General features: G+C 40.7%; 1 protein-coding gene across 3 annotated transcripts; it reads left to right on the top strand.

Annotated features, from left to right (window-relative positions):
• The first annotated feature begins 3,215 nt into the window (after positions 1–3,215).
• Positions 3,216–26,638, top strand: NFE2L2 (NFE2 like bZIP transcription factor 2). 3 transcript variants are annotated; one of them, XM_083864824.1, is made up of 5 exons: positions 3,216–3,243; positions 21,279–21,548; positions 21,707–21,802; positions 22,139–22,318; positions 24,238–26,638. In XM_083864824.1, exons 2-5 carry the CDS (start codon positions 21,282–21,284, stop codon positions 25,444–25,446), a joined length of 1,752 nt encoding a protein of 583 aa, XP_083720950.1. In that variant the 5' UTR covers positions 3,216–3,243; positions 21,279–21,281; the 3' UTR covers positions 25,447–26,638. The 3 variants fall into 3 exon arrangements, with proteins under 3 accessions (XP_083720950.1, XP_083720949.1, XP_083720951.1); XM_083864823.1 differs by lacking the exon at positions 3,216–3,243 and adding an exon at positions 3,413–3,616; XM_083864825.1 differs by lacking the exon at positions 3,216–3,243 and adding an exon at positions 3,877–3,897.
• The last annotated feature ends 959 nt before the right edge of the window (positions 26,639–27,597 follow it).

The following is a 27,597-nucleotide window of genomic DNA, read 5'->3' on the forward strand; positions in this document are numbered from 1 at the left end:
GTTAGGGAAGATGAATTCCAGCCATGGTGGGTGAAAACATGCCATATTGTACCAATTAGCAAGCAGGGAGCTGTGGTCCATCTCATGACTGTGATGTAAGAAGGGAACAGAACTTGTGTCACATGTGATGCTAATTCCAGGCTGTTTGGTTTACATTTCATGCAGAGATGATCTCTGTAAAACAGGATTCCTACCACTAAGTGAAAAAAAAAGGTTGCTTCACTGATTCCTTTTATCAGTGTTTTCCTAGGGACATCACAGGGACTGGTTCTAAAATAAAATTCTTTATTAAAAATGTAACATCAAAAAACTTCAAAATCCCAGATCCTCAGAGTCACTTCTCATTACAGTTTTGGGCAAGAGTCACTGGTTGAAAGGTCAGAAATTCAGTGACTTGGACAAGTCAGGACTTGTCTCCAACATTTTTCAGAGGTTTGAAAGTTGTTATTTCAACAGATATTTTCTTACATTGCCCTTTAATCTGAAGGTACCCAAACTAGCAGGTTTTTAAAAAGTTTGTTTTTCAGCAGTAGGTGGCACTATCAAGTTTCACAAATATTGTAATAGAAATTAATATAAAATTCTATGCACATAAATTATTTTAAAGAGAACATGAAAATGTATCCGAATAAAGTCTGATCATAAAATAAATATTTTTCTAAATATTCCAGTTGAGAAAACGTCTAATACAAGAATAGGAATGAGAATGTCTAATATCAAAATAGGCAACATGTAACATTTAAAATATGTGTCATAAAAAGTTCTCAATCCTCTTGGTAAAGGACCACTTTGAGTTGTTCTTGAATATACAACTTCAGCTATTTTGAATTTCCCAGAAATTGTATGTATCTCATTTGCATATAAAATGTAATAGTGCAATAATGAGTGTCAATACATCTCAAATAATTTATGTACTTTTTATAACATAAGTTAATGTATACAAACAGGAATATGGCAAATGAAAAAAGCATTAGGATTTTTCTCTTGTGGTCAAAAGTTTATACTTAACAAGCAGAGACTAGAGCACTACATGTAGGGCCAGATTCCTCCATGTATACTGTATGGTGATGTTACTATATCCCAAATAAACTCCAGGATAAAAAAGATGAAATGTTCATTGAAAAAAATTTCTTCAAAACTTTACTATAGAAAAATCTGTAAAAGGCAACTCACAAACAAATCTGTGTTTCCAGGTATTCCAGATTGTCTGATGACACAAAATAACAATATCACAAAAGCACTGCAGGTACTTAGTTTCAGAAGCTCCCAATGCCATGCACCTCATTCCTCAGCAGTGCGCTGCAGGTTACCCCAGTGCAATGCAGAATTTTCATTAAGATGGTTTTTGGATGACTGCCTTCTCATTAGAAATGAAGTGCTGGTCTGCCTGAGCACAAGGTGTGAAGATAAGAAAAGGAGAAAAGAAATTAAGTAAGGAACACAAATGAAATATATAGTCAATGCTCTTTTATCTGCCTGACCAGAAAGTGTCCTTGACATTTTTTTTCACTCCAGGCTCCAAGCAGGCTTCTTGGCTCTGCGTACTATTTCTGCACTATGATACAACCTACACCAATGCCTAAGATTCACACTTTCTTTTATTTTGTTTTCTATTAAATAAAGCATGTAGAAAAGACACTTTTATAGTTTCACAGCATTTTTTCATTAACTGACATTGCGTATTACTCCTTTTGTGCTAGCCTGGTCTGCTTACTGTTTCTTTTATAATACTGAAAAAGTTAAAAGCTGCTACTTAATAAAAACATAATTTGCAAGGACCTGGCAGCAGCTGCATTCAAAAGGTTTTTTAACTTGCAGCAGCCTACTTCAGTTTCTCCAGAATCTTCAACAAGAGTCCTTCTTGTTGGATTCACTTGGGTTCACTTCCAGACCTCGGAATAAAGTGGTACTACAAAAAAAAATGCAGGAATATACTTTAAATTTTGCTGTTTCAGCTGCAACATGAAGGTGCAAATAACTTTTTAATTATTAGAGATATATTCAATTTATACACTTGTGCTATTTTTTTAAGTTGTAAAGTCACAGTCTGGCACCTTGAAGGGCAAACCTAAAAATGATGCTCTGTTTAATGGCACCAGCAGCCCAGCAGCTGTGCATACCCAAAGCAGGGTCTGAGAGAAGCTCAGCACAGCACTCTGGCTGCAAAGCACAAAAATTAAACACAGCAAATGAATAGGGAAATTTATCAGGTTTAATAAGAGTATCCTAATTCCACACTATTTGGTTCAATTAGTCATTGAAAGCAGCCTCAGAAATGGGCTCAAGGAGTGACCAAAGGATCATCTGAGAGGAACATATTGTCATATACTGTCAGCCAGGTTACACACACAGGGGCAGCAGACCCTTTCCGAAGCGGTGTTCAGTGCACTGAATTGTTTAACTGTTTGACTTTCAAGGGGCGCTCAGCTTGCTCTCTGAGCGATGTAATTTACCATACAACGACAGGTGCGTTAACACAAGACCCTGCAATGCTGTGGTAACTGTGACCCGTGTAAGGATGCCGCCTGCGGCCCGTCTGCCCCAAAGCATCCCTCGTGCTTTTAGGGACACTCTGGCAGGCGCTCTGTCACTCCTGGGGAGCAGATGTGCTGGGGGCCGTGATGTGCTGGTTTACTGTGTGTGGCCTATTAAACAGCCGGGAAAGGCTGATACAACGGTATCAGGACTAGTACCGCTGCGAGGGGAACCTCGCCCGGAGCCACCGATTCCCAGCACTTCTGTGCGTGCCAGCCCCGCATCTCCCGGTGCCTGTTCCGGCGGGTTCGATGGCTGTTCGGGGCCGTTCTCGGGCTCCGTCGTCGCTCCGCGCTGCCCGCCGGGTTGGCGGCAGGGTTCTTGCTGCAGCGCCGGACCGTCGGGCCTGGCCCGGGGCAGGGCCGCTCCCCCGCTCACCGACGGCCCCCGGGGCAGGGGCTCCGCAGGGCGCGGGCCCGCGGGAGAGCTGAGCTGACGAGGTGTCCAGCCCGGCCGCCGCCGCTGCCCGGAAAGCCGCCCCCTCCGAGGGCCCGCGGGCGCTGAGTGGCTGCGCCGCCGGGCCGGGGCGGGGCGGAGCGCGGGGGCGGCCGCCGTCCCGTCCCGTCCCGTCCCGGTGCGGCCCCGGCCCCAAACAGCGGCGGGAGGAGCGGCGGGCGGTGCCGGGCGGGCGGTGCCGGGCGGGCCCCGCGGTGGCGGCCGTGGCCGAGCCCAGGCCCGCGTTACGCAGAGCGAGGCGGCGGCGCGCGGGTGAGGACGGGGCAGGAGCCGGAGCCGGAGCCGAGGGCGGGCCCGGCCGGCGCGCGCAGGGGGCGGGGCGCCCGTCACGAGCCCGCGGAGCACGTGTCGCGGCCCCGCCCCCCCGGAACGTGCTGAGTCACGGTAGGGGCGGGGCCGCAGGGCCGCGGGCCGGGGGGGCCGGGCCGGGGTCAGCGAGGGCCGCCCGCAGCCAACGCCGCCCGCAGCCCGGGGAGCGCGGGCAGGGCCACGGGCCGGAGCCGCCCCCGTGGGGAGGGAGCGCCCGGGGAGGCGCCGCAGGGGCTGCCCCAGGGGGCTGCCCGAGCTGGGAGCAGCCTCGCGTCGCTGCCCCCGGCGGGCCCGAGCGCTCTCGCTTCGCACTCGGGTGAGTTACCGCTGCTTCCCAATGCTGCTGCTGCCGGGGCCCGCTCCCCTCGGGCGGCTCCGGTCCGGCCTGGGGTTGGGTGAGCCCCGCACACGCGGCCCGGGCTGTGCCGGCCGGGGGCTCCCGGCACTCCGCCCGCGGGGAGCCCGCAGCGCCCGCCGCTCGGGGCGGACGGGGCCGGGCCCTGGGGGTCGGAGCCGGGGCCGGGGTGCGCTCATGTGCTGAGAGCTCCTTCTCTCGAAGCCTGGGGAAGTTCAGTGCTCTTCTGTTGTAAACTAATTGTACGTGAATAACTGGAAACATAATTGAACTCTGTTATAAATTTATATAGTTGTGCTTTTCTTGGGCATTTGAATAGAAACGCGTCCTTATCAACAAAATGCTAGGTTTAAAGAAGTAATACTTAAAACTAGTTCTGGAGCTGGTTTAATTATTTTCATACTGCACAGTTAAGACTCAAATGTTCTGATGCTCTTGTAGTGTGTGTCGGTATAATAGATGCTGTGCAGTAGAGTTTTTTCTATCGTTGTCCATGCTTTAGGATGTATAAGTGGGTACTTCCTGCAGGTGCTGTCACTTGAGCAGCATTGGATGTCCCTTTTCCTCTTCATTGGATGGTTCATTCGCGTCTTGGGCTGCTCATAGCACTGTTGGCCTGTCCGTTTCTCTGGCCCTGGTGGCACAGCCATGACCTCCCCCTTGCCCCCTCAGTCTGTTGGCAAATACTGCAACAGAAATCACTGTCACGGCCTGTGCTACATAACCACGCTGTGAATTTGTCTTTGCCTCTATTATCCAGGCACTTTTGGTCTCATTCCTGAGGTACTCCTAACAGACCAATTGCTGTGTATATGGTGTCATACCTTCTTCCCCCATCCACTGTGACCTCTCTTCCAGAGACCTCACTTTTGTTACTCCTTTGCCTGCTTTGTCAGACCCTCTCTACTACGCCACCTGTTGCATATTTCCTATCTGAGCTCGGCAGCTGCTGCTTTCTTCTAGGTCTAGGCAGACCTAGCCTGAAAAGGCAGTGTGTTGTTTAGATAGTGACTTATCGTCATCTTTGACATATAGTCCTAAATGTATTCATTAAATGGAAAATTCACATACCCTGTACCGTTAGATGCTCGCTCAAAATGAACAAGGGGCAACACAACCTGCATTTAGTCCCTCAGATTTTGCAAGCCATCAGATGGGAGGGGTGTTCTTACTGTCCATGTGCCTTGGTAGCAGTAGTCATAGCAGTAAAGGTGAATGTGTAGGGATTGATCAAACTCCTTAACCAGGATGTAAAACCTCCACTTTTAGCTATGTACTTCTGGGGGAGTTAGCAGAGCTATTGCCTGCAGTATTCCTGTAAAAACTATTCCCTTGTACTTTTCTGCCTGGAAAGAGGATGCACCTCTGTGCACAGAAGTGAAAGGGAATGTTGCCTACATGGAGCTCAAACTATCCAAGAAAAAAGATTGAAGTAGAACAAGTGGTCTGGATGTTTCAAATCACACTTGAGAAGGCAGGACTCAGTAGCTTTTCTCTTCAATAAATGTGAAGTTATGGAATGGTTTCCTGTAACCTTGTAAAAAAGCTCAACAAGCCACTTAGTTACTAAATTTTGAGCCTCATAACAAGAGGGCAAAAAGAATTCCTTTTCCAACACAAATAATTAAGCTGTGGGTTGCACTAGGATTGGAAGTAAGAATAATTGCAACAACTAGCAAAACCAAGTAGACAAACAATTGAGTGTGTATGCAAGTGTAACTGTTGGGGTTTTTCTACCTAGAGAGCTGTCCTGAAGAGTCTCCAGCTCAATTAGTGTGATCTCTTCAGTATAGAGGGCTTTAATGAGCAATTACACACACTTTTCTTTTTCTTGACCTGCTGCATTTAATCATCGAGTGGGTTTATGTTATTCTCTAATAGCATCTCATTTCCACATGAGGGTAGATTCTGAGGGAAGGTCAAACAAGTAAGGGTAGATTCTGAGGGAAAGTCAAATACTCAGGGCTGACAGCAAGTCTTTGCTTTTTGGGTTGTTGGGGGTTTTTTTAGTTTCTTGATAATGAGATGTAATAGCTTTATTGAATAGGAATATCTGATCACTGTATCTGTAAATATATCTATTCACGTATCTATGTGGATAAAATTGAGAAATGCCCATATTTCTGAATGTATTGTTATCTACTGAAATGGAGGACAAGTTTGGAGGAAGTAGATAAAAGAGTATCACAAGCACTTCCTTAAGTAAGAATGCACTTCTTTTGACATTCCTAGTAGTTCTGTGCTCACCGTGATATTGAGCTGCATTGATAGCTTTCTTTCCTTCAAAACTCACAAAAGAATATCTTTCAGTTAAGCCAGTATTAATATAATGCAGTGTAGCCTGTTTGGCTGAAATGAATGTAGCCTGGCCGGAGCTGATGGTGTCAATCCATTCAGGAGAACAGCTCATTGGATACTGTTATTAGTGTAGTAAATATCCATCATATGAATCCTGTTCTGTAGCACGTCTTTTAAATGTGCCAGGAACTACAGTTGTATTGGAAACTGGGGGAAGTGCAAGTTCATTGTCTCAGAAAACCTACCTGACTTGAAGAAATTAATTCTTAGCACTCAGAGTTGGGGAAGAGATTGGCTTTGAAAATTTATTAGGAAATGTTTGAAAGAGACCAAACTGGAATAAAAAAAACATTCATTGTAAGCAGAAGGCAGCTGGATGTTCTTGTGTGCTTTAAAGAAGTTGAGATGTTTTTATAGGACTGTGTGGGCGGTTAGGGAGGTTTGTGTTCACTTCCCACTAATGTTCATGGGCAAGAATAAATTTTGGCTTTCTGACTCTTACTTTATTCTTTTTCTTTTTTTAATTGAAAAATAGAGCTGTTCTAATACTCATCCTGAAGTAGAATGCTGTAGGTTATGTATAACCCTGAAAGACAAGGAAATGGTTGAAAATTATTATTGTACCTATTGTTGCACCTGAATACTGTTTTGATTTCTTTTGCTTTCTTTACCTCCTAAATTTGCAAAGCAGAAAAATACCTGTGTGCTAGGTACTGCTACTTCCGTGATCCTGACTGAAATGAATGTGGCAATAGCATCTTAAACATATCCATTCTGTTTAAAAGATGTCAGATACCTTTGTGGAGTATGCTGGGCTTTGTGAGGTGATGTTGAGGAACACTAGAAGGGCAAGGACCCAAGTGAAGTATTTGTTCTGAGTAAAATGAAAATCATTCCTTACTAGAGTTTTTCATACATAGTTGTAAAATTTTGTTGTATTTGTTCCTTCAGTAGAACTAAGAAAACTCAAACCAGCAAAAGCTGTTGGAGTTTGTCACTGAAAGTTTTTGGAATGCAGTAGACTTTATAAGGAGAATGAAAATAGTCAGTTGTAGGCTCAGAAAAGGGTGAACTTGAGGGAGAAAGAGAAAATATAGAAAGTCCAGATGAAGATGGCAGTAAATAATGCCATGTGTACCCATACCTGTAACATTGGGTGTGTGACTCATTGTGAAGAAAAAATTAGTTTGATTTTTGTATCTTGAGCACTGCTTCTTTCTTTTTTTTTTTTTTTTTTCTCTTTGCAATTATAAAGATTAGCTTTAAAATTACTAAACCATTCACTAAATTTAGGCCAATTTGTGCAAGTGCAATGTATTTCCAATGATTGTCTTGGCTGAGGCCAGTGCAGTACGAGTTCAGGCAGTAACCCATTGGCATGAATTAAATATTAATCCCCTGCTGATTGAGTTGCAGCCAGCAAGACGTCCTGCAAAGTCTCTAGGTTAATCACCTGGTTAAAGTTTGCTTTGGCCTCCATCACATTCCAGCCCTAAGTAACCTATTATTTTAATGTAGCACATTCCTAGAAAACTTGAAAGGATTTGAAGTCTGTTCAGTTTTCTGATCCAGTATATTTTACCAAAGTTGGACTTCGTGCCACAGAATGCCGCTTTAGGTGAAGGGGAAAGAATATGACACGTTGGTCGGCTTAGTCCTTTTTCAGCAATAAACTGATTTAATTGGTTTTGAAAACACTTAATTTGCTACCTCTGCAAGTCTTTCGGTATGACCAATGAGAAGTCATGAGGAGGAGCTGGAAGTGATGGCTTTGAATCTGTGTTACCCAAGGATGACTGATATACAGTGAACCGCAATGCCGCTCAGAGTTGCTCAACTGCAATTCTTTTATGGCATATTTGTTTCATTAAGGTAAACAATTAAACCAGCGGTAAGAACTGAGGGCGGCACTGCTATTCGTGGTGGATAAAACTGCTGAAAACTCTGAAAGGCTTATCTGGAACAGATACTGGCAAATGCATTCAATTAAAGATAGGCATTATGTACTTTCAGCTTTCCTACCCAGTAACTGCTTTCTGTATGGGAAAAGTATAGTTGGTGACAGTCACGTATTAATTGGCAGTAGCAAAACTTTAATTATCATATAGCACTTAAGTTTTTCTAAAATAAAAGGGCAGTGTTGCTGCTCTGTGCAGCACAGTAGTGAAACAATCAGAGCGACACCTATTTTTCTGTTTCTGTGATTCTGGATACATATTTCTTAATTTTTCTTCACTGTTCTTTAAAATAAGGAAATAAAAATATATTCCCCATTATATTATCTTATCTTAATAATACTTTAGTTTTACTTTGATATATGTATGCCAATAGTGGCCATTTCAAATGGAAGCAAAGTCTCTCAGAATCATACATTTAAATTAACTATTAATTTGGCACCATACATTTCAATTAAATATTAAATTGGGTAACCAAGCAGTCTGTAACAACAACTAGTACAGATAAAAGTGTTTAATTGTTGGACTGCTTTGGAGAGGAGCATTTGTCTTTATTTTATGAAGGATCTTCTGTTTTCTGTCTTTTGCCATTTTGAATTCTTGGTGAAATATTTTCTCTGTTTTCTTTAAGTGACACATTGATTTTTCAATGTCATGTGTCAATACAATGGCTTTGTATTTCACTCTTAATTTATATGTTAATATTCACTTTAAAATTCACTTTAAAATACTTAGATGTTTTGACATGTTGTTCTGAAGATCTTAAAAAGCTATTAGGAGATAATAAGAGTGTTGATAACTCAAAGTTAAGTTAGCATTGTCCTACCAGCAGAATATAACTGCTGCTCAGTAGTATATTACTAAACCCTAGCACAAGTACTAATTGGCACAGCTCTTGTAGAATGGGTATAGATTAGAAATAATACTTACATGGCTGCAATTTATGCACTACAGATACAGTTGAAGTGTTTTTTTATTATTATTTTTTTATTATTTTATTAATATTTATTATTATTATATTTTATTATTATTTATTATTATTATTAGTTCAGATTTCTGATTTTGGCTTGATTAGCTGCAATTCTTATACTGGGAAGAAGGAATATAAAGCAGTGTTTGTTTAGCAAAGTTATTTGGAAGGTACTGTAAATGACTATTAATGTTGTATATCTTTAAATGTAAACTACACTATTTCATAAGGTATGCCTTAGTTGTGGATGCTGTTGCAGTAACTGAGGGAGTTGAAACTACTCAGCCTTGTACATGTCTTACAGTCAGACTTTTAGCCTAACTTCTGCAGTATTATTATTAGCAATCTAGTTAAAAAAGAGAAGAGAAAGGGAAAGAAAGTTCCTTTAAGATTGAAGTTTCAGCAACAAAGTTATGTAAGATCAGTTTGAAACCATATCTTTTAAACCTTTTAAGGAAGTATCTTCTGTATTGCTATGAAATGTAGAGATATGAACTTTTCCCTCCATGCCCCCACTTCTGCCTTGTAGTTTCAAAGTTTTATTGCTGTTTGCTGTATTGATTTTACATGCTGTCTCTTGTAAGTATAACAAAAATTCCACTCCTGGAGACAGCTTGCGAAACAAAGTTTGCATACTTGGGAAATTGACTCAGAAGGAGCTTGGTTGATAGTGTGCCTGTAAGAGGTTTGTTTTATGATTAAGGGTGTGTCTATTTGCTGTGTTTGAAAATTAATACCTACAAAATGTTAAAGCAGTGACTTCTCAACAGCTGAGTTATGTGAAAAGTTGCTATGACTTTGATTTGCTTCCTGCTCAGGTCATCACCAACATTTTGCTGTAAAATACAAAATGATAAAAAAATCATGGGGAGTTTTTGTTTGTTTGAAACTTTGTGGTAAAATGAGTATTTTCCTACTTATTGCTGTAATTAGAGTGGAAAAATTCCTGTGCTGCTTGGGCTCCCCATTGGGAGATCCCCATTCAGAATTCCCAGGCAGCACGTGTTTGGTGCAGGTGTGCCGCTGGGAATGCTGAAGAGGGACAGTTTTATTGTCTGCTCTGCAGCTGGCCACCTGGGCAGGGGCACTTCATCATTTCTTCTTTCTGCCTTCAGGAGCTGTTTGCTTGAGTTATGTGCTGTTGGGTAAGAAGACTGAATTTTGTTCTAAATCAGGGTATTTCCAGTTGGATTGCGTGCAGTTATGTGACCAGATGACGTGTTCCACAATCAGCTGGGTAGCAGAACAATGGACAAGGGAGGATGGCAGGGATGAGTGGGTGGCTCTGAAGGCTGGTGTAGCTCAGCTCAGAAGGGTGAGATTTTCAGATGCTTCGTGGCTGGAAGGAGAACATGGAGACTGTAGCAGCAGAGGTCACCCAAGACCTGTCAGTGGAGGTATTCCACCCCAGTTTGTGACACTAATGCTGGACTTCACCACTATCACAGAAGGAGTCACAGATATATCTGCACCAGTGCAGATGATATAGTCATGATGTGTCCTTGGTACAAGTGTACAGTAGACCCTGGTGCAATCTGCTGTGAATTAGTTGACGTGAGATTCATGGGCATGTTTTCTGTTTCATGACGCAGAATTATATTCACACTTGGCTTTGTTTCTACTGTAAGTGGGTCTTGAGCAGATCTGTGTCAGCTGTGTCAGGAATTTCTGGAAGATTTGCCCCACTGATATTTGTAAAATAAATCAAGCAAAACTTTTGAAACAGTAGGATTTAAGATGCCAAAGAATGAAAACAGAAGTAAGTCAGTAACAAAAAATGGTGGTAGTAAAATAGCATAATATGAAAACCAAAACTTATATTTGAATCTAAATTGTGGTTCCTGACCACTGGTTTTCCAAATTATTTAAATTTAATTATGTGGCTATGGAAATGCCAATATTAATGTGCCTTATACCCATGTAACAGCTATAACAGGTTGTAACAGAATTACAGCACATTTTCTGATACTGTGCTTTCTATTTTGGTTTTAGTGTTTGAACTAGAATGTTATCAGGTTAATTCTTCAACTAGTGTGAATTGTTGTGACTCTGAAATGTTGTAGTGCCATGGAATGTTTTCTGGCTTGATTTATAATACTTTATCATTGACCACTTTAGGAGTCTAGTCTGGGCTAACCACTCTTGGGAATCTTTGCTCAGCTGACAGCTAGTGTGTACATCTCTAGACATCTTTCATCTCTCAAAGTTTCTTTTTGTTCCCATGGTGAAGAATGGAAGCCATTTAAATAATAAAACAGGTAATGGAGTGCTTCGGATTATTCTGAAACACTCTCACTAAGGTCAGACCCATAGAATTATTTTAAATTCAAAATGAAGCTTGGGATGAGACTTTTTGATAAAATGGGCTATGAGTCTACTGTACACTCCAAGGCGAGAGACATGGAAGAAGCCCCAAGGAAAGTGGTGGGCAGTGGAGGCTCTTGATTTGGGTGGAAAGACAGTTACTGCTGGTTGAGATTTGCAGTTTTATTGCTCTTTTGAAGATAATGAGCATTACTTTGGCAAGAGGTGTAGAACCATTTACCTGCTCTGGTTTAGGCCTTGGAAGATGAGTTAGATCCTTTTGCTTTCAGAATTTAGAAACTGAAAAGTGAGGGCTGGAATTCACCACACAGACAAAGCTTTAGTTTTCTACACAGTTATTATTCCCTTCCTCAGTGGGTTTACCTTTTTTAAGCCAAAGCTGTCACTGGGGTCAGAAATGAGAAATTGACATGTAGATGCCTGACTTGTTGGCCCTTATTGAGCTTTCTGATTAGTTGTTTGACTTTGCAGGACCTTCATATGAAAGAGATTCCTGATGCCTTTGCGGGGGCTGAAGATCTCTAGAGGCTTGGTTTTTGCAGATAAATGTGTGGATTACAAGTGCTTAAGAAAATGAGTAGAATACATCCTTGCTTCATTCTATGGAAGGATAACTCATTTATCTTGGCTAGAGAAAAGGGAAAAGCTACAGGAACTCTTTTCATGCAAATTAAATAATGATTTCTATGATGTTTTGTGTAAATTTAGGCAGTGTTCTTGGTCAACAGTGCACAGTTGAATAGTTTTGTTATTGACTGAAGTATGTCACTAATGAAGGCTGTTCACAGTGTCAAGTTCACAGTGCCATTTAACCATGACTTACTCTTTTGGAAAGATATTGCCAGCACAGCTAAAACCTGCCCCTCTGGGTATCCCTTTCTCAAATCTGTTATGATTCTGTACTGCCCAGTGGTGAGCAGTTGAATAGCTATGTATTTTTGGCCTCCTTTCTGGGTTTGGTTTCTTTTCGCCTTGCAGAAACTAAATAATAAGTGTATTAGAGGTTGAACACTCAAAAAGAAAAAAAATCCCTGCCCCTGCTTGTTTAGTGAGAACAGTGCTCTGACTGAATTCCCAGCACTGTCTATATGGATTATGTATGTGAAAAGGGCATGTTAATTGCAGGACTGACTCACACAGGTATTTAACACCTGTGCCCCACGGACTGCAGTGGGAACTGTGTACCTATGTACTCTGCCAGATGTGGGAACATCTGGAGCAAACACTGTTCCTTGCAATATAAGCCTATTCTTAAGCTTTTAGTCTTAGGATAGTGCTCCTGGCTGGTGAGGTGTTGGTGTGGAATGTTCTTGATGCCGCCACAGTAGCTGCCTGTGTTTCTGAAGGAGGGCTGCTGGGTATGTGCTGGCAGGACACTGGGGGAACATCATTGCTTTCAAATTCACCCAGGCCAGTTGCTGGCCACTGTAGCTTGGTCCACAAACAACAATAACAAAGTAAGTTGCTTGTGAGATGAGTGAGGTGGAAGTTGCCAAGAGGTGCCTCTGGTAGTGTTGGAGCCTGCAGTGTCCACACCCAGGCCCTGCTGCAGCTGTAGTGATCCAGCTGGTGCCACCCCTGGAACTTAGCCAGCCATCAGCAAAACCACAGCTGGAAATGGGCATTCTAAACTAAGATGCCAATGCAACGAAAACGTGAAGTACAAGAAGGATATAATCCTGGAGAATATATGGACCCTCAGGCAAACACAGTTTTCATGTTTAGTTTGAAACATGCTTCTCCAAAAGGTGGGAAATGGAAATAGTGGCTAATAGGTTATAACCCAAGATTTATACAAGATTTATAACCATATATATATATATATGGTTGTATTATATATCCATATATTATATTATATATGGATATACACAAGATTTATAACCTAATGTTATTTGCAGTTCTCTGTTCCTGTGTTCATTTTGCTTCCTGATTTGTTTGATTGGACAAAAGAATGTGCTATAATTTGACTGGATCATGTTTCCCAGATGACTGAGCCATTATTATAAACAAATCCTCTTGTGTATAAACTAGTGAGTATTCTGTGGCAATGTCTGCAGAGTACATGTTTGGCTGGGTACAGCAGAATAGCTTGAAGATAATAATTTAACAGGCGATTGTTTTTCAAATACTCTAGGTTCAATATAGAAAATAAAGTGTGACGCAAAGGCTTTTGTATTCCTGTGGTTAAAAGATCAGCAGTATTTTTCTTATATTATTTGTTTACATATAGGGTTTTTTGTTGTTGTATAAATGACAAAATTCAATAAATGTCTGTTTCATTATGATGCTGTTTTAACTTGGGAAGGAAAAAAACCCCAAACACAAATAAAGCCATGAAAGCCGTATTTCATTTCAGGAAGAGCTGGCTGAGATGGCTGCTGTTTGAATACCTGTCAAAATGGGGTTATATGGTGTAGTGCATGGTGATTAGACAATAGCTAGAAGTCAGCCACAGCAGAATCACTCACTTGACTTGTCTGGGCAGCACAGCAGAATTTTGTTGATGTATCAAGCAAAAACAAATAGACAGACTAACCCACTCTTAGAAAACAATTCCGTATTTTTGCCAGCCTCCCAAGTTCATTATGCAACTTGTGTCATAGATTGTAACTTGAACACATATTAACTTTTTGTGCTTATTGACTTACTTTTGTAATGCTGCTGATGCAAGATAAAGAAATAGCAAGTCAGTAACTCTGTTAGGCTGAAAGAGGGATTCAGAATTGGAGGGTAAGAGACTGCAACACTGCTTGCCAAAATATACTGTGGAAAAGTGAAAATTGGATAAATACAATATAATTAAGACTGAAAAGAGAAAAACAGAAGCCATTTAACTAAAACAGCAAAGCTCTGAAAACATGTATGGCTCATTGCTTTAGATACAGATGCTTCAGAAAGCACTCAGGATGTCAAGAGTTCTAGGACTAAGTTTGAACAAGTGAGATCACAACCATGGCCATTTTTAGCTTGTTCTGAGCAGCCGTGGTAGAACTTGTAAATATGGGCATAATTCAGTTTATTCAAGGAAAAATCATTGTCATCACCATGTTAGACCTTACTCTGTCTTTTCCTTATGACTAAGGCAGAAATAAGGGAATTTGGAGCAGATAAATATGCATGATAGGTCTGGTCCTCAGTTCTAGAGGATAACTGGAAAAATCAGGTACTGGACAAAGAAAGTATGTACCATTGCCAAACTTAAGATTTTGCCTTCTGTAAGCCACGCAAACAATACAGTGGATTTGGGAATTTTTTAAAGGACGTTGAGGCGGGATCAGTCCAGACCCCACTGAGCCCCTAGAAACCAATACTCTATATTAAACTCTTACTATTTTAAACCTGCCATCTAAAATATGTATTGATTAAACAATTTAGAAAAGCACAGCTGCTTCTGGAGTGTCTGAGATAGATCACGGAACAGTCTTCTGCAGAAAGATCTGCAGCACTGAGCAAGAATCCCCTGGTCTGTTGTACCATAAATGGTCACCTCAAAGCAGACCAGATGTGGTGGGAAAAGGACATAAATATGTGTTTCTGGCTGTTGATGATGAGATTGAGCCAGAGAGGAGAGTGTTGCTCCTGCTGCTGTGCCCCAGGCGGGGAGTGCTGTGAGGCACTTGCACATGTCCAGTGTTTTAAGGTGTGTCAGTGAGGTGGGGATTGATTGATTTTGCAGAAAAAGAGAAAACTTGCCAGAGTGAAGAAGTGAACTGTTCTGTGTCCTTCCTTTTCCTCTTTGCTGTGTTTCTGATGAAGGTGTTTTTCTTTACCTGCTTTGGTCTTGCTTTACTGTTAGCATTAGGGTTTTGCAGGTTTTGGAAATGAAATAAAGTTAGTACATTAATGACCATAAACAGCCTTCAACAGCTATTTTTTATTGCAGTTACATTCTTGCTCATTTTATGTTCTTCAGACTTAAAGAGATTTGTCTTTTCACTATACAGAGTGTGTTTTTACAAGGTATATACAATGTGTATTTTTTCCCTAGCATTTTGGAAAGCTTGCTTGGATTGGGATGTGTTCAAGAAAACCATCCTGTTGAGAGCTGTACATAACTTACAGACTTAACCTTTGTTGATACCATTCCTAGAAAGTGACATTTCAGGTAAAATACATAAATAATCCACCTCTCAGAGGAGTTGTTTCTGGAGTGAGGGTTGGGAGAATGTGTGAGTAGTATCCAGAGCTGTACTTCCAGCCAGGCAGAACCTCTCCCAGTCTTTGTCAGAGTAATGCCCTTCACAAGGCTTGCAGTGAAGCTTTCTTAAGAACGCTGGACAATCCAGCCAAGAAATTTTTCAACTAATCTAATTTATAAGTGTAGATCCTGACAACTTGACATTTATTAAGAGAGCTTGCTGTAATACAGTGGGAGGTACAGTCTGAAATATGAGATGTGTGTAGGAGAAAACAGCAATTTGCATACATAGACGTAACATTTCAGGAACGGATCTTGTCTGGCTCTCTTGGGGCAGAAGAACGTCCCAAGATGCACCTTCAGCATGGACAGCATTTAACAGGTTTATATATACAGACAGGGAGTGAAAATTCTCTAGCAATATATTTCTTTAAAGCTAGGGATTGTCAACCCTTTTTGAGTCCTTTCCTAGGTAATTGGCCTGCCAGGGCTTTAAGAGTGTTTTGTGGCTCAGCCATCCAAAGACTTTAGGGCCAGGAAGAGCAAATGGGCATAAAGAGAAGCAGGCTGGTTTAGTGTCAAAACATACTGGTTTAGTGTCAGTACAGTCACACCAGTGTTGGGTGGCACAGATATGAAAGACAGAAAAAGACATCCCCTTTCATCCATCCAAGCACCTTGTTGCTTTCCAGATTTCTTTCTTATTTTTCTTGGTGAAAAATATGGGACAGCAGACAGCTCTGCAGGGCAGTGGGGGATTTGACCTTGTGTATTCACAAATCACAGGTTGCTGTCATGTGGCTTTGTTTGACAGTTGTCTGTTCTGTCACACTTCTAAACCCTGAATGCAGACATCTGAAATTGCTGTTGTAACCCTCTGCCCACAAGTGTAAATAACTTCTGTCATTCCCTTTTCCCCATTCTTCTCAATTGTTTTTAAAAAGTTAGATGCTGGGATAACTTTATCTGCTTTCTGTGCCTTCTCTTAAGCATAAGGCTTATATGTCCAGAATTTTGTTCTGTAATTGTAAGCTGTAATTAAGTAACTTACCTTGAAGAAGATTTAGAAAACCAAGCAGTAATTATGGAAATGCCAGAGATCATCTGAAAACATTAAATTATTTATAAGTAATTCTTAAAAACTACTTGAACAAAATCAGTTCCTCCAGAGGATAATGAGGTGAAAACCTTCAGCTGTTGCTTCCAGTGTGTTTTTCTTAAGTGGTAAGATGCTTCCAAGTCCTCTTGTACTTGCCTTATTACTTGATGGCCTCCTTTTCATTCTTGCCTTGAAGTATATCTCAGGTCCTTGAGCCTGTCTCACTTCCAACACTTTTTTTATTAAAGCGTAAATGTAAGGTGCTTTTTTCTTCATTCCCTTCACTTTCTGGAAAACAGATAAGAATTAAGGGATACTTTGCCCTGACTCTTTCTGTGAGTAAGCTGTAGGAATGCTTTCCTGCTCCCTGTGTGATGTGGTCTGAGCTCCCTGCTGGATGCAAAGCCATCGATCCTGTTGCTGTTCTATTGACTCATGCTGGCATCTGTCTTTGTGGGGTTAGGTGCTAACAGATCATGGGAAAGGAAAACAAATCCTCATCTGGTGAGAGATGCTGCTGGTGTTATCTCTATTTATGGTGCAAAAGGCATGACTTTAGAAGTAAATGTACTAACCTCACAGTGTGCTCTGTATCCAGGGGATGGCTTACAATGCATTGAAGGTGCTGAGATTGTTTCTCTGCTGACACTTGGGCTGCTGGATGTTTCCATTCTAGCAAGGCTACCTGTAGATGGCTTATATTCCAAACAATACCAAAACCAGTCAGATAAACCGGACAGGGATGAAACAAAAGATTTGCATTTTGTTTAAAGCATGGAAGTCAGTCTATGAAAGTGACATGAAAACAGGGTCTCTTTGTTTACCCTTCTGCAAATGTTTACTTAGGAGCAATAAGAGTTAATTGTCAAACTTAACAACGTAGTCAGAGATTTTCTCATAAAATGTATAACAGACTCTGCCCAGATGGCAAATGCTGATATGTAAATCTAAAACATGAAAATTTCCATTGGGGGCCAGATGGTGGCTTAATGTGAATTGTTTAACATTTATGTTTATCTTATTAAAAGTGCCTTTATATGTCCAAACTAAGCTATCAATGTGGTTGGAAGAGCATATCACTAAATGAACAGAAAAATCAAACCATCAGTACAAGGCACCTCCTGCTTACATGGATCATGGGAAAGCAAACGTCTTCTGCTGAGAGAAGTTGTTTCTCTGTCTTCAAAATTGCAAAGAAAATCAAACCAAAATCCAAACACTGTTTATCTGTTTGGGAAAAGTCTCAAACCCATTTTCTCCAAAGCTAACAATGTCGGACGACAGCAATACACAAGTAGAATCCCCAGTGTATCTGGCCCAGGTTGGGTGTTCAGGGGGAAGGAGCTGAGCTCCGGGCCCGGGGAAGCCCCTGGCTGCAAATCCCCCCTGGGCACAGCCGGGCCCTTCCCGCGGCTCTGCCAAACCCATCATTTCCTCTGATGCAATCCAAGAGGTTGCACAACGGAGGAAAGAACAAGTGGGCGCTTGTGGAGGCTGTCACATGAGGCTGTGCCTTTGCAGTGAGTGTGTCTGACGGTCAGGGAAGTGGTCAGCCTGGCTCCGGGGGCAGGGCCAGCGCTGGGTCAGATGAGTCTTTCACAGGACTCTGGGGGCACGTGTTCCAGTTCAGGTGCCGCTCTGGGCCCACTTGTCCCTCCAAATGAGTCTCTCAGAGACCAGCACATCATGTGGAGGCATCTGAAAACCAGCATTCTTGCACAGGAGAGGGGAGCACGTTTGAACAGCTTCAGTTTTAACACTCCGATTACATCGATTACACAGTTACTTCTGGGGTACTTTCACAGTAGAAGGGGAGAATGGCTTCAGTGATGCACCTGAAGTAGAATGCCTGCCGGTGTGGGTACCTCTGTGTGTGTGTGTGCTGCTGTTCGACAAGGCAGGGGGATAAAGAGGAAGACTGTGCGGAGGCTGAAGGAGGAAAATTGCAAAATGTTTGCTTTAGACTGCAAAGGTTTTTTTAATTCTTTGCCATTACCTCGTGCTTGTGATTCATCCCTTAGTGAATCACTGGTCAATGTTGCCTCCCTTAACTTTGACCTGAGGCTTTGGACTAATGACCAGAATAGGCTTTTTTCTTGAAAAGGGAAGTACAAGCATTGGCTGAAATTATAGATAAGTGTTAAGTGGCAGGTTAATATTTAAATCAGTATGCTGTTAGATACTGCATATTTGCTTATTGACCAGAAGAACACTTCCTCCATGTACCCCATTTGTGTTAAGAGTAATTAGCTGAATTGTTATTCAAAGCTAAGACTAATACTGCTGTATTAATGTACAACTTTTCAAACTGAAAATAGGAGGGCTCTTTTCCAGTTACATGGCGGTAACAAAACCAAAACAATCCATCCTTTTGGTTTTAAGTGTCACTAGCACAACTAAATAAAATTGAAAAGTGCTCCTGACAAGCATTTCTCTCCAAGGTAGAGCATAACACCGTTTGGCAAAGCTCAACTCTTTCCTAGAGATAAGACACTGACCTAAATATGGTCCCTTGAAAAATGGTGACAGGAGCCAATCAGTGCTGTCATGTTGTCAAACAACAATTCAAGATCCTGACAATCTTGATTAATATGCAAACATATTCATTCAGACAAGAACCCAGAACTGACTGCTGCACACACAAAGAGGCAGTGGTGTACAGCCACAGCATTTTCTTTGGTCAGCTGGTGTCTTTGGAGACATCTCATCCACAAAGGAGGCAGCACCCAAAGCTACTTTGATAATGAATATTGCCATTAGAATGGCTGAAAGATGTCATAGCTGGGTCTTAAGTTTTTGTACTAAGGCTATGTGGATTTTCTTCTTAAGGAAAATGTGTTTCACCTTCTGTAGCTACAGAAAGAAAAATTTTTGGTTCTCATGATTTAACCTGAAACTGAGCACCAGTTCTGATATTTTTGTGCATTATACACACACATGCACAAAAAAAAAAAATAATCTTTTGAGTCACATTTTTAATGGTGCTTTGTGAATGAATAATTCAGAAGCGAGCCCTAAAATCCAGATCCTGCAGTTTTATCCAGAACATATTGCAAATGCTCAGAGACTAGGAAACACTTTTGGATCTGCTGCAGAAGGAGACACTGAGCAGCTGGTAAACTACTGGCCCTTAATGAAGCTATACCATATTGCAGTATCTCCAATTACTGCAGAACTAAATTAGTTCGTTTTACCCTGCCAATCTGGAAAGACCAAATATTGTCTTGGGCAGCCACTGTAATAATTTCAACTTCTTCATTGCTGGCCATTAAAGCTGAGTTTGGTCTCTCCCAGCAAGGTATATTAAATATGTTTTAGAGTTGAGAGTGCCTACATTGTGTTATACAAAGGTATTTTACGTAATTTAACATACCAAATTTTAGTAAAAATACATTTTTTTTAGTTATTAGTAGAAATCATTCCTGCCACATGGAATGAGGACCCTGAATTAGTTTGTTCAGATGTGGACTTGGCCTAAAGCTTTTTGCCATAGCTGTTGTACAGACGTGGTCATTTTGAATGGCAGCATGAGCTGGCATTCAGGTTACTTTGGTTCTCTATTTGAAAATAACCTTCAGAGAGAAGGGAATGTTTTAATTTGATATGATGGCAAAAAATTGTATCTTGAGTGTAGAGCTGCAGAGTGAATCGGGAAGGTTCTGTTTAAATGAAATGCAGTGTATTACTTGTAATGTGTTAATCTGAACACTGAACATTATCTTCACATGCTGCCCTAAAGGGGAATTTTAAGAATACATGCTGTAAAATCAAAAACTTCCAGGCACCAGCTAAATGGTTGGCATTTACCTGTCTGAGAAATGTGGCTAGCAAGTATTACAATTCTGTATCAGCAGGCATACAAATTGATAAATTCTGAGTGTTAGGTTTTCTTTATAGAAGAAAATACTCTAGACTTAAGCCCTAGAAGTACTGACTATTTGAACAGTAAAAAACTGGAACAAAAGAATCCACTAACCCCCTTTCCCTCCTCCCCCTGATAAAAAATCCTGATGCAATAAATTAAAAGTAATTGTAGCCACAGCAAATAGTATTAAGCAATTGCTTTTTCCTAAACAGCAGAATTCCATTTGAATTCTGTGATGAGCCAGGGGCCAACTTATTAACAGTATTTGAGACCCTGCAGCCACTGTTTATACTCAACTTGTCCAAACCAGCCACATGTAGAACATCAACACAGACTAAGCTTTAAATTACAAATTTTTACTGATAGTCTTAATAATTGTCTTTAAGAGTGTTAGTCTTATGTCGCTTCTTGTCTTTGAAATCAAATTCTTTTCCAGCTCTGAAGTTCTGTTCTGCTGATCTTTAAGATAAATACCAGAATGGAACATTAATATTCCAAAAGACATTTTACAGTATGGCTATTGTAGTTACTTCAGGAAGCCTCCATCATGCTTTTAGTCAGCTTTTGCAGTTTTACAAGAACATGTGGAAAAAAATTTACATGGTCAAACTTTTCAATTTCTCTCTTCTAAAAATTACTTTCTTTGTGACAAATTCATCCTGTATCTTCAAGTTTTCTTTGAGACAAATTGAAAAAGAAGAATATATTTATCCTTTTGGCTAGTTCCTGTATTTCCTTACCAATTGTAATAAATTCTTGGTTTCTGTGGTGGGCCACAGAAACCAAACCACCAGATCACACACTTCAGAAAGGTCATATAGAGCCATGTTTTATTTTGGTAATTTTGTGGGATTGAGAGAATAAGCTTCAGTTACATGAGTCTACCCATTTGACAGACATTAAAAGCTTTGCTGTTGTTGTAAAGCAGTTCTGCTAGGGAGGAACTTGCTTAAAAAATGTATTTCTGTTGCAGGGCATGAACTTGATTGACATCCTTTGGAGGCAAGATATAGACCTTGGGGCAAGATGTGAAGTTTTTGATTCTAGTCAGCGGCAGAAGGAGTATGAACTTGAGAAGCAGAAGAAACTCAAAAAGGAAAGACAAGAGCAGCTCCAAAAAGAGCAGGAGGAAGCCTTGCTGACTCAGCCAGAGTTAGACAAAGAGACAGGTGAATTCATTCCTGTGCAGCCAGCTCAGTGCATTCAGTCAGAAAATACAGAGCCACCCGCTGTTTTCCCACAGGTAACCTCCAGTGTTTTGAGTGTGTTCAACCCCTTTTCCATTCACAGGAAGGCATAATACTAGTGGCTGCCTAAAATGAATTTGCATGTGTTGCTGTAATGGAAGATCTTCCGTTACTTCAAGATGCAGTAACCTTTCTTCATAACTTTCCTATTTAGACCACAGAGCCTTCCAAACCAGAAGCAGAGGCCTTGTCCTTTGATGACTGCATGCAGCTCTTGGCAGAAGCATTCCCATTTATAGATGAGCATGAGGTAAAAATGCACAGTTCAGTGATTTCATGGGTGGTCTTCCACGGGGTCAGTCTCATGTTTTCTCTGACTAAGATTTGTCTCCAGCATTAAGACTAATCTGTGATGAGTTTTCTCCTCAAGCTGGCTCCAGCAGTGGGTATGCTTGAGCCTATTTCTATATTTTTCCATTATATTAAAAAAATGTTTTTCTTAAGAAAAACACTTCTGTTCTGCAGAAATGGTAGAACTCCAAAAACTAGATTTTTGCTTTGGAAGATGCACATCTGTTTTTTTGAATGGGTTTTTTAGTTATAGTTTTTTTGTTCGGCTTTTTAATTTTTTGTTTAAACCCTTCAGGCTTCTTCAGCTGCATTTCAGTCACCAGTTCCTGCTCAGGTCAATAGCAACACAGCCTTTATTTCCTCTGATCAAACTCAGCCACCTGAATCCCCTGATCTAGTACAACCCACTGATGCAGAGAATATGCAGAACATAGAGCAAGTTTGGGAAGAATTACTGTCCCTTCCAGAGTTACAGGTTAGTATGATTAGCACCTGAAATACAAAGCATGATATTTTTGGAGGACTACAGTATTTTGGAGAAGACAGTACAATAGCATCTGGACAGATGGTGATTATGACTTGGTTTCTACACCTGTAGGGTGCTTATAACTCAATATAAGCTTTATTTTTTTTCAAAAAAATATCTTGAAAAACATGTAGAAAGAGTGAAGCGAGTTGTTTATGGATAAGCCTTAGCGAAACTGACAAAACTTCTCAGTCAGAACTTCCTCATGTTTAGCAAGTCACTGTTTGCCTCTGTGTGCAACTTGATACAGCGTGATCATCACTAAAATTCAGCTGCTCAAAAAGGGACACTTCTGAGTCATGGATTTACAACAGGGATTGTTTTCACAAGTGTTACTGTAAATGTTGGGGGGGGCTTTGGCAGTGTCTGATGGTGCAAATATGATTACTTTTGCATTCAACTTTTCTCTAAGGAAAAAGGTTTTTTAAGACTGATAATAGAGTATATATTTAAGTACACAAAAGAGTCAGGTATATTTATATGAATGCTGTTTCTATATATTCAGTAAGAACAACTTGTGTAATGTACATGAACTGGATATTTCAAAAGAACAAAAAATGACTTTGCTAATACAAAGAATATGTAGGGATTTTTAACCTACGTTTCTATTTCTATTTTCCTTATATTTTACTATAAAATTGAATCAATTTATTTTCAAATCTACTACTGTAGAACGTCATCATGCTTTCCAGCATGCTGCTGCTCTACTTTATGCTATTAATATAAGAGATGATTTCTTGGTGGAGTGCCCATAAATCTGAATCATATTTCAAAAAACCAAAGTGAAAATTTGCAAGACCTAAATTTTTCCTGCCACTCTCCCTTTTCCCTTCATTTTTTAATACTTTTTATATTTTTCTAGTTTTCTAACCTGATCACTGTGTTAGGCTTAAAAGCCTCATGTAAGTAACAAGGCAATTGGCTGCAAAGAGGCAGCAGTGATGGTGAAAATACATTAGGAAACCAAACTAAAATTATCTGTTGCAGTAATTCTGAATAGTAATCAAATCATTTTCCGAAAAAAAAAAAGATAATTAAAATGAGGATGCTGCCTTTTACAAATTATGTTTAGAGAAATGGAAAAATAGAGCTCTAACCTTGAAAATCTTGGCTTAAGCCATGAACAACCTCTAATTAAGTAATTCCTGGGGGACAGCAGGCCTGTTTATTTCAGCTTCAGTCAGGCAACTGCCACCCCATTGGAAAGTTGTTTTTGCAGGCAGTGAAAGCCCATCAGTGGAGCAGTCTGATGCTCACACTGGTGTTAGCCAGCTGAACTAACATGTGTTTGCCAGGCTCCATGTTAGCACTCTTCTTACTTCACCAAGAATTACATTGCTCTGTGCCGAACAGCTCCTTCATTCAGTAAATCCTGGAAGAATCTTGTTTTTGAGAAACTGTGACATGAAAGTAATAGTGCTAAGAAGTAGTTGTTTGGTGTACATGCTCATTAAGTCTCATTCAGGCATTTTACATTTCTGTACTCATGCCATTCCTAGCAGTGGTGCTTGTGAGAAGTTCAGACCTGGCAGCTCCAGGACCTCTACTAGCAATTACCAGAACAGGAGGGCTCCATGCACTTTCTGTAACACATTGGAATGGGTGTCTTCAGCATCTTGCCCTGAGCCTGAGAGGCTCTGCTCTCTTACTCTAAACAGCTTTCTCTGGAACAAGTTGTGTTGTGCTCTTGCTCTGGTATCTGTCATCTTCCCATTTATAGCACAAGGGTCCTGTGGTGACCTAGACAACCGTGTTATAAAACCCCTTTATGTCCATGTTGGTTGCTAGTTAATGCTTTTGGGTTGTAGAAAAGGATTTTATCAATTGGAGATTTGTTGCTCGACTTCTCCCTTGCATTCCCCGTCTAGTGCCTGAACATCGAAAATGATAACCTGGCTGAGGTGAGCACAATCACGAGCCCTGAACCCAAGCCAGCAGAGATGCACAACAACTACAATTACTGCAGCTCAGTACCCATGCTGAAAAAAGACGTTACCTGCAGTCCAGATTTCCTGGATGGCATGGAGGGCCCCTTCTCAGGCATTCTGCCACCAGAAGACACCAGCCAGCTGAGTGTGAACTCTTTAAGTGACACATCCCCTTCAAACCCTGATTTCTGTGAGGATTTCTACAGCACGTTTATTGATACAAAGGTGAACGGTGACACAGCAGCAACAAACACTGTCAGTCAATCCCTGGCAGAGATCCTAAGTGAACCTATTGATCTTTCTGACTTTGCACTGTGTAAAGCTTTTAATGGCAACCACTCAGGGACCAGAGCAGAATGTAACGATTCTGACTCTGGTATTTCACTGAATGCAAGTTCCAGCGTAGCGTCGCCGGAACACTCTGTGGAATCATCTGTCTATGCAGATAAGACTTTGGGTTGCAGCGATTCTGAAATGGAAGACACGGCTAGTTCTCCTGGAAGTATGCTGCAGAGCAGTGCTGGTGTGTACTCTTCGCACCTCCAGGATGGAGTGTTTTCTTCCTTAGGGCCAAGCACTCAAACACCAAGTTTGTCGTGTACAAACACACCAAAGGAAGAACCCCCTCCTGCTCCCAGCCAACCCAAAGCTCCCTTCACAAAAGATAAACCTCCAGGCCGCCTTGAAGCTCATCTCACAAGAGATGAGCAAAGAGCCAGAGCTCTGCAGATCCCTTTTCCTGTTGAAAAGATCATCAATCTCCCTGTTGCGGACTTCAGTGAAATGATGTCTAAGGAGCAGTTCAATGAAGCTCAGCTCACGCTTATTCGAGATATACGCAGGAGAGGCAAGAACAAAGTGGCTGCTCAGAATTGCCGTAAAAGAAAACTGGAAAATATAGTAGAACTGGAGCATGATTTGAGTAACCTAAAAGATGAGAAAGAGAAATTGCTTAAGGAGAAAGGAGAGCATGACAGGAGCCTTCATCAAATGAAAAAACAATTCACCACCTTGTACCTCGAGGTCTTCAGCATGCTGCGTGATGAAGATGGAAAGCCTTACTCTCCTAGTGAATATTCACTGCAGCAAACTAGAGATGGCAATGTCTTCCTTGTTCCTAAGAGCAGGAAGTCAGGGACTAAACTTTGAAGGGCAGTACAGCTGGCTCCTGTTCTCTGAGTTACTATTTTTGTATCATTATCATGATAGTTTTTACTGTGAGGTGGAATGCAGAATTAAGTAATGTTTGTCAAGTAAGTCTATGCAATGATAATTTTAAAGTTGTTAACTAGTTTATGGAAGATGCAGGTTGAAAATTAATCACATAATGCAGATGGGCATATACAAAATTTTTAATCTGACTTTATAACAGACATTTCTTTCTTATAGCACCACTTTGACTAGTTTCCATATATATGTAAATATTTAAATATGCCATATTTATATACTGTTCCTATCTATTGTTATATTCATAGATTTGAGATCTATATAAAAATGATTTTAGCCTTCTAAATATAATTTCTTGCAAGACAAGCAGGATGGCTTCTGATATTTTTTTATAAATATGCAATAGTGTCCCCCATTTTTCTTACACATTTATACTTGCTTTATATTTAATATATTAATTTAATATAAAAGTTGACACTCAGTGTTTGATTATGCTTTATCAGCCCAATCTTTTTAAACTCTACTTCAAACACATTTATTTCCCTAAAGAAGAGAAATCCTTGCTAATTTTCCAAGGCTAAGTCTTCTTGTAGCATAATAATCAATCACACAGCAGTGTCAACATTACTAATGTTTCATTCAGCTTCATTTTAATAACCTTTGGAAAGACCATGTAACACAAAGTTTCAAGTCTATGCTAAGCTCACATTTTTGTTTTCCTCCTTGAACACTATGTAAATTCATGAGATCTTTTCTCCAAAGGCATTTAAAATCTGTTGAAGCATTGTCAGCATTATGCTATTTTCCAGCTAAAATTTCTATAGGCTTTTGAGCAATTCTCCTAGAAATACACTACTGTGCCTCTGACTTCAATCAACAGGCGTCACGTGTCCCTGCTCTTACTTTGGTGCTTATGGAAAACCACACACTAGCAGCCAGCCACCTGCTGTTTGGAATCTCTGCTCAGTGAATTGAAAAGCTTTGTGGAGTTTAAGTTATGATTTATAAAAGAATAAAAAATGGGCAAATAAATAGCATTGTTTTGTTTACTACTCAAAGGAACTCATTGTACTTGATAATTTTGGATTTTCTCAGTACAGAAAAGGCATAATTTATAAGACATGTTGATCTAAACATTAAAAACTATCTTCATCCCTGTGAAAGTTCTAAACGACATGCTTGATCTGAAGTGCTTTTTTTTCATGCCACTGATGGTCTATATAATTTTAGGAATTTATCTATTGCAATATTATGCATAATGTCACTTAAGTATATATATAAAAAAGTTGTTTTGCAACACCTAATGGTACATATTTCTAAAATAAGGAAATGGAGATGCTGAGAGAGTAGAATAGGACCCACAAAGCTGGTTTAATATACAGTAGGAGGAGGGATTTAAAGAGGAATATCAGGTTAGGAATACAACCTTCCATTAGCTCATAATTCACAAAGTTAGAGTAATGTTGCGTAAAATGATACAGGTTGCTGCTGAATTCAGTCTTGATATTTTTATTCCCAAGCTTTTAAACTGCTGGAGTTACAATTCCATCAGAAAGCATCGCAGCTGGCTCTAAAAGCTAAAAGAACTATTCTTTATCATCCCAATTCCACATCATACCACTTTTTATGAACTTTTTGAGTGTCCTCAAAAAGACCCCTGTGCATTTAGGAAGCAGGAAAGTAGTGTTGTGTCACAGGAGACTGTGCAAGAACTCCCCTTTCCAGCTGTTCTGTGCTGCTTGCTGCTTTCATACAACACTCCAGTGCCTGCACACCTTCTCACCTGAACAGCAATTTGGTTTAGATTTCCAGCATCTTGTGCGTGCTAGGAACCATGCCTGTTGCATCTGTGCTTTTGCAGAAGACGCTGGGAAATGCAGATTTAGGTGATCCAGCTTGCACCTTGAGGCTGCTTACCTTTGTGATACCAACCTTCCTTGTTAGCTGTGTGCCAGGCCATGCCCCTGCCCCGTCCTTGACACACTCTGAATGCAGAAACGCTCCTCTGCTTGGAGCAAATGGTCAGCAACAATGGTTGAAAACCTGGAGGCTCGATCTGATGGACTTTACTAGCTCTAGAGAATTTAGCTGGTGCCTGGCTGTCCTAAATCAAAGCTACTGCAGCAGCAGGGG

This window comes from Zosterops lateralis, assembly GCF_965231275.1.
Source record: "Zosterops lateralis genome assembly, chromosome: 7".
Lineage (NCBI taxonomy): Eukaryota > Metazoa > Chordata > Aves > Passeriformes > Zosteropidae > Zosterops > Zosterops lateralis.

Excerpts from the sequence above, each read along its gene's own strand:
- NFE2L2 (XM_083864824.1), top strand. The coding sequence starts at position 21,282 with ATGAACTTGATTGACATCCTTTGGAGGCAAGATATAGACCTTGGGGCA. Across the intron at positions 21,803-22,138 it reads CATTTATAGATGAGCATGAG|GCTTCTTCAGCTGCATTTCA; the intron begins GTAAAAATGCAC and ends TAAACCCTTCAG. Across the intron at positions 22,319-24,237 it reads TGTCCCTTCCAGAGTTACAG|TGCCTGAACATCGAAAATGA; the intron begins GTTAGTATGATT and ends TTCCCCGTCTAG.